The sequence below is a fragment of the Gymnodraco acuticeps genome, unplaced genomic scaffold, assembly GCF_902827175.1.
Source record: "Gymnodraco acuticeps unplaced genomic scaffold, fGymAcu1.1, whole genome shotgun sequence".
NCBI classification, from domain to species: Eukaryota; Metazoa; Chordata; class Actinopteri; order Perciformes; family Bathydraconidae; genus Gymnodraco; species Gymnodraco acuticeps.
Genome location: NW_022990224.1, coordinates 2267044 through 2279803, shown reverse-complemented (window position 1 = coordinate 2279803; position 12760 = coordinate 2267044). Strand labels below are relative to the sequence as shown.

At 41.6% G+C, this 12760-nt stretch overlaps 1 protein-coding gene across 1 annotated transcript; it reads right to left on the bottom strand.

Annotated features, from left to right (window-relative positions):
- Positions 1-695: 695 nt before the first annotated feature.
- Positions 696-12314, bottom strand: cnot4a (CCR4-NOT transcription complex, subunit 4a). Its single transcript, XM_034218785.1, is given in 15 exon segments — positions 696-2268; positions 2270-2294; positions 2296-2509; positions 3268-3501; positions 4162-4653; positions 6119-6374; positions 6501-6555; positions 7149-7355; positions 7436-7560; positions 7653-7778; positions 8649-8750; positions 9091-9177; positions 9477-9674; positions 10287-10507; positions 12074-12314. Coding segments are annotated over 14 exon segments (2382 nt in total). The 5' UTR covers positions 10461-10507; positions 12074-12314; the 3' UTR covers positions 696-2181.
- Positions 12315-12760: the final 446 nt, after the last annotated feature.

Sequence of the window (12760 nt, the reverse complement as noted above, 5' to 3'; positions counted from 1 at the left end):
GTGTCAAATCATTGTCCTAACGCATTAATCAATAAGGAAATCATTATTAAATTGCAGCCCCAAACCAGTAACAACTTTGGATTGTCCTTCTGCCCACTGCAGAGACTGCAAAACAATATTGAAATGTAAAATGTGTGTATCGAGTCACCTGATTCTGATATCTACTGAAGCCCCTGTATGGACTGGCTCCTCCCTGTGTCTGTCAGCAGAGCTACAGGACAGGAGTCTCTCTGCAGGTTTCTACTGCTGCATCGGCCGGGAGAGAGCAGAGCTGCAGACTGAAGTGCTGCCATATGCACGCATGCTCTGCTCCCACTGAAAACACACACATGTAGCCCTGACAAATGAGAGAACAAATCATATCTGCATTATAGTTGTGTATTATTTAATGTACATAGTAACTACTTGTAATTGTTATTTAGTGTGATTAAACATGGTGTATTTGAGAAAGTGTGGTATCAGTCTGTGTAATCTAGTGTGTGCTCGACTGAAGTTTGACTGCAGAGCTTCATCACTGACAGAAAGCCAGCTGCCCTCTAGTGGAAGACATTGGAACAACAAGCAGGAGTGATTTATAGTGATCATCCTCGGGAGTTATACACAGTATGGCGGTGAGTACTTTAAAGTTTAAATATTAATAAGTCTACATGTTTGAATCGGGGTTGCTGAGAACACAACAGTAGACAAACACCAGCTCTGAGTTTTCAGTTTTATTTAAGGTTCATTTTTCCAGACCTGCAGAGGACAGTTCACTTCCTTTTAGCGCCTCACTTTTGTTTTTTTTTTAATGCGCAACATCATGTTAAAACCCACTGTATGACTGTGTTGGATTCTCCTGGATGATTTTGTTCATTTTTGTGAAATACTGTTAAATAGGGAACAGCAGGAGGGGTGGGAGTGGAGGGTAAGAGAGAGAAAGAGACGGAGCGAACATGGATCAGAATTAAGACTTCAAAAAAGAAAAAAGGCGGTGGTCAGAGGTCGGTCTCAAATCCTAGAAAGGATGAGAGCTTTTTAAATCACTGCTACAGTACTTGGAATTGTCTTGCAGCCCCTTCCTTTGGGACCCTCACATTCAGCTGCTGAAGTCATACAATATTGCATATTTTTCAGCAATCCTTGACGCTAGACTCCCCCTCCAATCACTCAAGCTCCTTTCTCTCATCTGTCTGTTTTAAGGCCTCGGTTAAGCCCTCGTGGGTCCAACAAAGGGACCTGCTAACCCTGTTGCTACCCTCTTTAGTATCTTTGACATATCCTCATCCATTTTGTCTTCTCTTTGTGGCGGCTGTCCATGTTAGGGATAGCTACTGTAGGCACCACACAGTGGCACTGTGAGTAAGAGTCTAACCCTAGAGTTTAGGATGTGTGCCACCCTGTCCCTGCCGCCCTGTGCTCTATCCTCTGATACAGAGGTTCAGCAGCATTCTCCCTGCAGCAGGACAGGGCCAGTGGGAGTCCTCCACTAAAGGGAAAGTGGGCCAAGTCCTCTCAGGCCGGCCTTCTGTGTCCCCACCGAACAGGGAGTCCATGCAGAGCCTGTGCCCTCAACTCCCGTCATCTGCATTCACTGACAACCAAATCTCAGCTTTTCTTTAAAAAAACACTCTCAGAAGCGCCAACCCCTTTTCTCTCTCTCCTCGTATTCACAACTTGGCTGTTAGGGTTGACCCAGTTAAAGTGGGGAGGATGAGGGTCTTTGGGGCAAAGCTTCAAGAGCAGATTCACAGCTTGCTTAATTCCTCGAGAAAACGAATCGTCACCTTTCAGAAACATAAATGTTGTTCATGCTTAATCATTAGTTACTTTTTTTTTAAAACACCTCCCTTCAGCTCATTTGTTTCTCTGTGGAGTCAGCTCTGGTGTCACCGCTGGGCGCTCGGTGCTAAACTGTCTCCTGTGCTCTCCGTTAGCAGCGAGCTACATCATGAATGCCATGTGACGCCCAGAACTAGGTCTAAGGAGTGATGATGGTCGCATGGAAAGAGGACCGATGACTTGTGCGCCACAAACAAAAACAAATGGGCCTGGGAGTCGACGAAAAGGAATGAGGAAGAGAAAAAGAAGAAAGCATGTTTGTTACTTGTTAATAATTTTTCATACTCTGCAGATTGGTGTGTATTGCATTGAGGGGAGGGGTACAGGATGAGTGGGTATAAAGTGGCGGGGTGTAGTCTGTGTTCAGTGGCGGTCCACCGCGGCACTCTGTAGCAGCTCTGTGGCCGGCTGTCCGGGGGGTCTGAAGGCGGTCTGGAAGCCGGGGGGGGGGGGAGTGGAACTGGCTGGCAGGGTTGGGGGGGGTGCATGTAGGGAGCCCAGCTGCTGGCGGCTCTGTGGTGGAGGGGGATGTGGGCGTCCAGGAGGCTGCTGTGGAGGGGTTGGGGGGGGGCGGACATCGCAGAGCAGGCCGGACCGTCCATCTCTGTGAGAGCCTGCAGAGACTTGAGCCAGTGGGGGGGGTTGTCGTCCTGGAGACAGTCTATACTGTTCCCCGCGGATGCCGGGATACCTGGGGAGGGGGGGCAGGTGAGAGATGATAAACACAAGGTGAGGTACAGAAACACTTTGAGGGTTGTTTTTAAACTTCATGTATTTGTGTTTAGTTTTTTGTGAATTATTTTATTGCTTCAATTTAAGTGTTTTTTCATAGTTCTGGGATCTGAAAAGAATTAATATATTGCTTAGAAAATAGCAGGACAAAGTTTTGAAGTTCATTTCCGTTTTTATATTCTTAGGGCTTTGGTTGTGTTGTTTATCTTTTCAAGGTTCTTTATTTAGTCGGACATAGCTACAGTTACGCCGATGAAAATCTTGTGTCAGGGATTTTAAGGGGTTCTGATCGTTTTCTATGACATCAGAGACCATGTCAACTCATTCATCTATATGATTTAATAACGTTGTGTTATGTAAGAGGCGGCAAACTACCAACTACTTATTTCCAGGAGTGAATCTTATGCTGTTTGTTTTTTATTGTTCCACACATTTATTTCGAATGGTCAGAAAACATTCGAAACGATCCAGAGGCCAACATGACCTTTTATAATCCTTTATTTTGTCTGATCAAGTCCAAAACAAGAAGTATATTAATTATTAAATTACATTAAATAAACTACTTCATTCCTCATATATGTCACATTTTTGGATTCCAGCCTCTTTATTGTGGGAATGAGTTTCTTTGTCTCGTATTTTAGTAAACTGATGTCCAGCTTCGATGTGCCGTGAGAAACGGTGTCTCCTAATCAACTGCCTTAAAGGGACAGTGTGTACCTGTGATGATGGCAGGGTCCATCCAGCTGGCTGGGCTTTCCCAGCTCAGGCTGTGTGAGAGACCTGCCGGCCCCATCGGGCCCCCGATGTGGTTAACACTGTTGGAGGATGAGGAGGATGAAGAGGAAGAGGAGTTTGGGAGGCCCCCGAAGTTGATGTTGATGTTGGGCAGCAGAGCTCTGAGGCCGTCCTGCCACTCTTTCATATTTAAGCCGTCTATAGAGCCACTGTTCTCTGCAGGAGAGGAGGAGAATCAGTCACTTTCTGCCGACTAGTGGTCAGCTGCAGAACTGCATCTACCAGCATGCCCTCTGTGAGGTCAATAAGCACTAATTGAAACAAGTATCACAATCAATGGGAGGAGCGAGAACTCAAACATTTACTTAACGAAGGAAATACCAATTTACAAGTAAACGTCCGGGAAAAAATACCTGAAGTTTTCAGGCAGAATGGCTCCTTTCAGAAAGTCAATTATTATGTTAAATATATTATTATTATACAAATCAGATAATTGGATTATAATCACTGGTGCTTTAACATGTAAGCATACTTGTACTGCTATTGCTAGAGGAGCTTTACATACCGGTTAATTAAAAAACACAGGATATGTTTTTGTAAATGTTTGATATACATTTCATTGTAAAATCTTAAGCTGTAAAATAACTATTAAGTTCAGCTGTGCGATGAATGTGGAGTAAACAGTATACTGTTCCTCTCTTAGATAAAGTGAAGTAGAAGTATAACATAGCAAAACATGTCAAATGTAAAGTAAAAGTTCCAACAAAATGTTTCTTAAGTACTGATCACAAGGCCGCAGTGTATATTAATTGTGATATTAAATAACAGTGTGAACGCGTAACGCTCAGTGTTAACATGCAGAAAGGCGTCCAGTACCTGAGATGGGGATCCCGCCCAGCCCTGTGTTGTGCTGAGGCGGCAGATTCAGGTCCAGGTAATTACTGTGTGAGGCAGCACTGGCTGAGTGGTTCAAGTGTGTGAGGTTATTTCGTGTGGGGACGCCCATCCAGGGGTGTCTGGAGGACAGTTGCTGCTGGCTGTGCTGGCTGTGCTGACTGCCGGGGAAACTGAAGGAGCTGTAGATGGCTCTGTGGTGGAGCTGGGGGAGGCGAGGCAGGCCGCTGGGGAAGTGGTGCGAGGCGTTCGGGTTCATGGGGGGCAGGCCGTGACTGTGACCGCTGTGGGAGAGGAGCCCCGGGGACAAGGGGCACTGATCCTGCACCGACAGCTCCTTCTCGATCAGGTCGGCCAGGGCTTTACGAGTGACGTCGAACGGATCGAAGCCCAGGTCGTCGTCCTGCTGTTTGCTGGACGAGCCGAAGCCAAAGGCCGCCTGCCAGTCTGTGGAGGAAGACACTGGTATTGTGTCTGTGAGGAGAGAGGAGGGAGGAGGGAGGAGGGAGGAGAGAGGAGAGAGGAGAGAGGCACGTTATGGAGCCGTTCTTCATGTGAGAAAGTACGAGCTGACGAGCCGTGGGAACTCTACAGCTAATTGATGATTAGCCTCGAGTCTCCAGACTTTAGGATGCTTAGCCTTTAACACCAGACAGGCTACTTCTGTGACTTTCTACTATTTAAAACATTTCCAAACACTTTGTATTTTTCTTAGAGTTTTACATTTCTATTTCTAATTGTTTTCTTTCCCCGTAAAGAACTTTGTAACTATGTCACAAAGAATAGACATTTTCGGTCACAGTTTGCAAACACAACATCCAGCTCAATGAGGATTACTGCGGGTTAAAGCCAACCCTCTTGTTTTGTAAAAAGGATGTCCACTTGTTATTTCTACTCAATATTTATCTCTTCTTTAAGACATTTATGATGACAAACTCTAAAAACATGCAAATATGAAGATATATACATTGCAAGTGTGATACAAGTGTTGAGAAGGACTATTTTTTTTTGTCTCGATGTTATTATTTCTAAAAACAGTCACCTTAAATCTAATTTCTCCCATTCAAATAATTGCTTACTAAAAAGGCACCATTCAAAACGGTGTCACAAATAAACACTGTTTCCTATATTATTGCCTTCTCCATGTGGATGCCATCAAGCTGAAGGATCATTTTAAATTACTAAGATTATTTTGCCGACACTACAGGGGTACACCCAACAGGTACAATTGTAGGGCTGCCACAATGACGAAAACAACATCATCGAAAAAACAGATTATTTTGCTTTGCTAGGTTGTGACCGTGCACTGCAACATATTTGATCTCAATTATTTTAGTCTAATTAATTTGTATTTATCATATTTATATATGTTTAGTAGCTTGTGGAAGTGCGCTCCAAAATATTTGTTGATCTCGTTTATTGGCATTTATTATTTATTTAAATTTGAATATAAATGTATCATTTATTTTTGTATTGGTTTTGTAGTTTAATTATACGTTCAGGGTAAACAGTTAAAAAGATACTGTTCAAATTATTATTTGTATTTGTTTTAAAGTTCAATAAGTCAATGAATAATCGTATTTAATAATCGTGATATCAATTATTGACCAAAAAATAATCATGATTATGATTTTTGCCATAATCGAGCAGCCCTAGACAATTGATGCCTTTTTTCTCACTAATTTCCCATAAAATGTATCTTTTTATTAGATTATTAAAATAAAGTCTCCACCATTTTTATAATCCAGGGAAATTAAGAAGCAGAAAATACCTAAATGATGGAGACACTACTATTCCAGTCAATGTTATGATGTTTAATGCCAATAGCCACAGTATTATGAAAACACCTATAACAGGTCAACCCACTGTTTGAAACCAGACCAAAAACACCACCGACGAAACCCTACAGACAAACTAAATGTTTAAATCTCCACTGTACCTGACGTGAAAAGGCTCTGTGGTTCGGGGGTCATGGGCCAGTCCGAGTTGCTGCGGGGGGAGCTGGGGAAGGGGGGGAGGCCGGCAGGGAGAGGGTTAGGATGTCTGAAGTTGCTGTTGTCTGAAAAGAGCGACTGGGACTCGGCTGCCGCTCCCTCGAAGGGTGAGCGTGCGCTGAGGTCTGACATGCTGATGGGCACTACCAGGCTGGGCTTTGATAGACCCGGGGGGGGAGAGGGGGAGTCACTGCAGGCCATCTGGAGAAAGAGGGAGGAAAAAGGGGCTTGTGAGATCGTCCTTGCTAGACCTGGTTCTCCTTCATTTTAAAATCAAACAGAAACAAAACTGACAGTAAACATACAAATGATTGTTATTGTTTCTACCTGTTGGAAAGTTTCTCCGTTCATCATACCGATCGACTCTGGTTTATCACTGGGACTGCAAATTTAAATGACAGACAACTTTATTAGTTACTCGGGTTTTTACACAGATAAACATAATAACAAAGCAATACATCAAGTAGGGCTGTGCGATTTTGGCAAAAATCATAATCACGATTATTTGGGTTAATAATTGATATCACGATTATTAAAAACGATGATCCATTTACTTTGAAAACATCAGTTTATTGAAAAAAAAAATGTTGTAATAATATTACATATTTAAATTAAAAATAATCGTTTTATTTCGATTACGTTGTTTTGTAATCGTTGCAATCCAAAATCGTAATCGAGAATAAAATACGATTAATTGCACAGCCCTAACATCAAGGAGGAAACGTGTTGAAAAGTAGATACATTATTAAATGAATTGAATCTATAGCTGCATCGCTGTTACATCCAAAATCAATAAACTATTTCTTAGTTAGGAGAAATGTAAGTTAAGGAGTTGCTGTTATAACACTGAAAAATAACATTTGTGAGAACATCCCTGTAGTCTGACAGACAAGAGACATGTTTGGATACAAATTAACTGAAAACATTTTGGAAGAATAAATAAAACAGTAGTTTTTTTAGAGTGGTGTGCATTACCTGTTACTGTCGCAGTTAGAGGAGAAGGGGGACAGCGCAGAACATTGAGCAGAACCCATGTCTGTGTCGAGCCCGTCTGAAGTGATACCTTCTTGGTCTAGAAAGTCTAGCAGCGGAGGAGACTTGCGGTCCTCTGAAAGCCCATTGGACAGTTTGTTGTGTCCTGACAGCGTCGGCCAGCCATCTTTACCGTTGCTACTGTTGCTTCTGTCACAAAGAGAGCAGCAGAGAAGTGAGGCGTTGCACCAGGGGAAGCAAGAAGAGGCAGAAATCAATACAAAACCAACCTCTGTGTGGAGTTGGATTTACTCTTTGACTTCTCCGTTCCACATGCTGGAGGTTGTAGAAAGCTAGGGTTAATTTTATAGAGGTCTTGGAGGAGTTTCTGCTCATACTCTTGATGTTTTCCCGCCTAAAAACAAATAGACACACTATTGGTCAACATGAATCCTTTCGTTAATATAAAGAGCAGAAACCATTTCACAAAAAGAAACAACTATTTACCTGCATTTCCTCTTTTGTAAAGCTAGCTGCTTCGTCCCCCAGCTCATGTAGATACATACAATCAGGTTTTGGACACTGCATACTTTTAAGAAAGTAACTGCAGTACTTTGTTGTGCCTAAAGAAGCCTGTAGCAGAGCAAAAAGAGAAGACAATTACACACTCGTCAATCAAGCCGATGGACTTTTCTTTCAAGGACTTTTGGTTTAATCCTACTATTTCACAAAGCGGGTTGTTTAACTCGCGTGTTGTGTTCGAAAGCTGTTACCGCTCATAGTGTTCGCGGGTACATTTTGACCCATGATTTATCTCAGTCCAAAACACAACAGAAAAATGACTATCATCCAATATTGTTTTAACTACATCATAACTAACTTATAAACATTCATAGCCGTACAATCCTGTTAATTTAATGTTATGGCCCAAAACACATTACACCACATATTGCACACGTGCATGTGTGAGTTCAGGTTCAAGTGTTAGTGTACATATTCTTTGAGAAAGGTCGAGTTTCTGTGGGGGGGGCAGAGGGAGGGGAGACCAGGTGCATGTTGCGAAAAAGTATTGTTACAGTGGATGGTGGGGGAGGGGGAGGGGTGTCTAAAGTCAAAGGTGAATCTTGAGTGGGTCAAATTTGACCTCGAGTCACCCAAAACAATTCTGCCGGGTCTCCCCAGACCCCAACACCAAATGATACACTTTCTTTTTTTTTTAGAGACTTTCAGACTTGGCAAAAATGGTCAAAATCTGTTTTGTAGTGTTTATATAGCTGTTGTGGAGGATATCATGAAGCCTTGTTCCGATACAAAAAACTAGAGCGTAGTTATTATATCATTTGTACTTGAAACGGGTCACAGGAGACCCGAACACAACATAAGGGTTAAATGATGTTTACATTTGACAGAGAAATAAATATAGAATAAAGTTATCACATGGCTTTTATACAAATAAAACTCCTTATCATAGTCACATGAGAAAAGCAGTTTCTAACGTCTCACCTTGAGTGTTCTCCCATCAACGACCACGTTGTTTACACACTGTATTGCTCTTAACGCGTCTTCAGAGCGGATGTAAGTGACATAAGCGCTGGCACTCGGCCCCTGTAAAAACAGAAAATGTAAGTAAACATACAAGGCAAACACATCCGTTGAAGCGGAATAACTCTGTTTACAGAGGTATTCCAGGAAAGCAATGAATAAGGATTTCTAACATTGATTCCTCACATTGCAATAATGACGGGTAAGAAAAGATATGCTAAAGAAAAAGGGGGAAAAACGACATAATATGCAATTAAAATGACTAAAAAGACAGAAATAATGTGTTTACAACAAAGGGGTTAACATGTGTCTGTTAAAGAGAAACATTTAATTGATTATGTTCTGGTCCTATTCAGAAACAGACATCTTGGATACATATTGTAGATGGCATTGAACCTCTTACCTGTGACCCTGCGTATGATGTGCTATTGTTGATGACCACTTTATGGATTTTCCCAAACCTCCCAAAATACTCTGGTCGTTTTAGGACCTGTGAGCACAATGAACAAAATATATCACTTATCACAAAGTTTCGGGTGCAGTGTGAACTCTTAAAAACAATTAAAGAAAATAATTAAACGGAAGGCTTCAGAGGGAGCTTGTCACTGAAAGGCCTTTAAAATGTGCATTAAAGATACTAATGTATTTATGAGAATGCCTGTCAAAATAAATCTAGCAGCCGTTTACTTCAGTTTGTCACAGCCGTATTCACATCAAGCTAAAACAGTTTCAACACTATTAAGTCACATCTAGCATAAACCACTGAGCTTTTGGAGCCCCTGAACTCACCTCTGGGTCGGCGAGTCGCTGCGAGAGCCCGACCACGAACACCAGGTTTCTCTGCACCACTCGGACACTGGCCAGGTGCTTTCGGTTTTCTGTCACCTTCTGCTTCTTCTCGTTCTGTTTCTGCTTCTTTTCGTTCTTTATCCTTTGGATCTCCTCCTGTGACAGGGGCTTGTACACAGCGGGGTCCTCTGGGTAAGGCTACACAAAAGAGGAGAAATATGTTAGAGATATCAAACAATTATACTATTCTAGTTGTTTCGTAAAGGTTAGTGAGTAACTGAGGCCTTTGGTTGTCAACATAGTAGTCCAACAGGCATTACTAGCCAAGCTGAACATCATGTCAGTATATGATTTATTAGTATTACATGTTTGATATGTATAAACAGTATGTTTTCTTTAGTATTATTTAAAAACTATTTCTTTGTTTTTATATAGTTGGTTAGTTTTTGTGCTTCATGTTGTCTTGCAGAATTTCCTTTTCTTGTTAGTTTGTTATCCTAACGTGGAGGGGAGGTCTGTTTTTTAAGTCAATGGCTTCATGAACTCTCAAGAAACACATTTCGTATTTCCTGGATTTTATTCTGTCTTATTCGTGTGCAATTAAAATCAAATCTGTCGAGGCTGTAAACGACTATGATCTAAAGTTTGAACTAACAGGCTGCTTTAGAGGGCAAAACCAAAGTGTATCTCTCCCCCAGATTAATATTTGGAGAGTTGGTGTTATCATCAGTTCTGTTGTCACTAAAGAAAAATCCCCTGTCAGTCGTGATGAGTTCCTCTGCCTTCATATCCATCTCATCATCTCCTCACCTTTCTGCAGGCGGGGCAGAGGCCGTTCTCGTCTGTGCGAATGCGATGCCAACAGAAGCGGCAGATCTGATAGCCGCAGGTGCAGGGGAAGAAGTTGACGTCATCAATCTCCAGCGGCTCCATACACAGAGGGCACTCCATGGGGTCGTCCTTCATCTCAGGGCTGTGGGACATCCTATGGCACGGCGATGGTGAGCGTCGAAGCTGGTCAGAGCACAAGGCTGAAAAAACAAACAACGTTTAAAAGCTCCATCATGACATGATTCAACATAATATCAGCTGAACTTGTCGTCCTGACACATGGCTGGATAGTAAAGCCTCTGAAACCGACGATATGACCACCAAGGTCAGAATATCAGACAGAGCTCACCAAAATGCATTTAACTTTTTATCAGCAAAGGAAACGCCACAATCAACTAGTTAATCTACTGACACCATTTTGATGAAACTTTGAAGAGATGAGTTGATTCAACTGCATGGTTGATTTATAGGCTGTGGTTTGACAAACTACAACAAACATTGTACTGGCTGTTAACTGCATTGTGTTTCTAATGTTTCGTCTCCTTCATTTCCGCCACAGAGTGTAGCACAAATATTGGAAATGGCTCTCAGTAGATTTCAGCTGAAACAATTAGTCAAGCCTGAAATTAAAAGTATTCTGAAAATCGACTTATCAAACAAAATTAGACATTTAGAAAATAGACTTGGGCTCTGATAGGTTACAAAGCAACAGCCTCCAGAAATTGAGTTAAATAAACATTCATTTGAAACATTTCAAACATTTTAACCTCCACAAAGGTTTAATCATTACAGGGCTTTGTGACATACTGTATACGTGTAATGCAGACTACCCTAATACAAGATCACAGCTTAGACAACAAGTCAAAACAGCTGTCATCATGTTTAAGGGATAATGCGGATGTTGTTGCATCTTCCAAGGGTTGACAGTATTTGACACATCGTCATGATACACGTTAAAATGGAAACAAGTGCATTTATTTACAGTTGAGACCTTATTCTTTAAGCATGTACACACCGGTTTCAACACAACACTGCAGCCACTAGGCCAGCTCATGATAAACCCAGACTGATCAAACCTGACAGTGTACAGCTGAGTTCAACGATAACAGGGAAATGCCAACATTTTGAAATATGTGCCAACATTTCACAGATACATGAACACGTACAGTGTCACAGTTCTCCTGCTTCCCTAACAGAAACCAGCTGATTGGTAAAGTCGTGTATGAAGCCTGAGTACCTAGCGGGTAACTTTAGCTTCTCTCTCTACTGGATCGTACATTATGACAGATGTTATTTGACTAAAATTAGGCTAAGCTAACATTAGCCGCGAATTGGTGAAAGAAGCCGGTCTAACTAATAGCAAGTATCCAGGAGCAGTTGTGAGTTTAATCAGAAAACCAAAACACAGAGGTAATTATTTACTCCATACTGACATTTTAAAATACCTCTGCCACAACGATACGCCTTCTCTCACATATTAACTGACAGCTTGCTTAAAGCTGACCGCTAGCATCGGCATAGCTAGAATGCTACATTCTCATCAGAGTTTACGATGAGGCCTACACAAGCTAATGCTAACCTAGGAACAAGTTGTTGGCACTATAAACAATTGACATGGCTCTCACGACATTCAGATTACCTGGACACTGGGCAGAGAATACTCCAGTATCCGTGTGTAAAATAGTGACATACACACAACTGCCCTTTATTTATTATGGCAGGATGGAAGCTGGCTAGCAACTAGCATCTCGGCTAGCGTTACTTACCCTGTCCGTATTTAGCTTAGGATTCCTCTCCAAAGGGAGTCACACCAAATTGGGCGGGGACTGGTAGCCAATGTGTCTGAAATGTCAAAATTCTTATAACCGGTCACTTAAGATAACCGTAGTTATGTTGTTCTGTTGTGATTAAAAGGCTATAGAGATGTTTCGCCCCTTTCTTTTCTTGGTATAGTGGAGACAATTTACGCTAAACCACCATCTTAGCTAGCATTAAAGTAGGGAGGAGGGAGTGGGGCAAGTGTTCATAGCAACTGAGTCTGCGCAGAAGGACAGATGCTTTGTGGGAAATGACGTTTTCGGCTGAAGTGGGGCCAGGGTGGGACCCTATGGGTGGGACTGGAAGGGTGCATTTAAAAATAATATTCCAGATAGATAAAGGGAGTTTGATGCTGGTTATGGATAAGAACTGAAGCATTGTGTTTTTCTTTAATATGTAGGAAAGAACATTTGCAGGTAAAGTTTTACTTGTAATATTATTATGGTTTTATTAGTACTGTTACTTTTTTTTGTCAATGAATTATGCCAATACATTTTTTTTCTTGTTTTTCTTCCTTTTTTGAAGGGTGTCCATTCTTTTTCTTTTGATATTACGTTTTTTTGACAGAAAACATTGGACTAATGATTTTAGTTAAGTTAATAAATATAAAAATACTGTTAGGAGTTAAATTACAC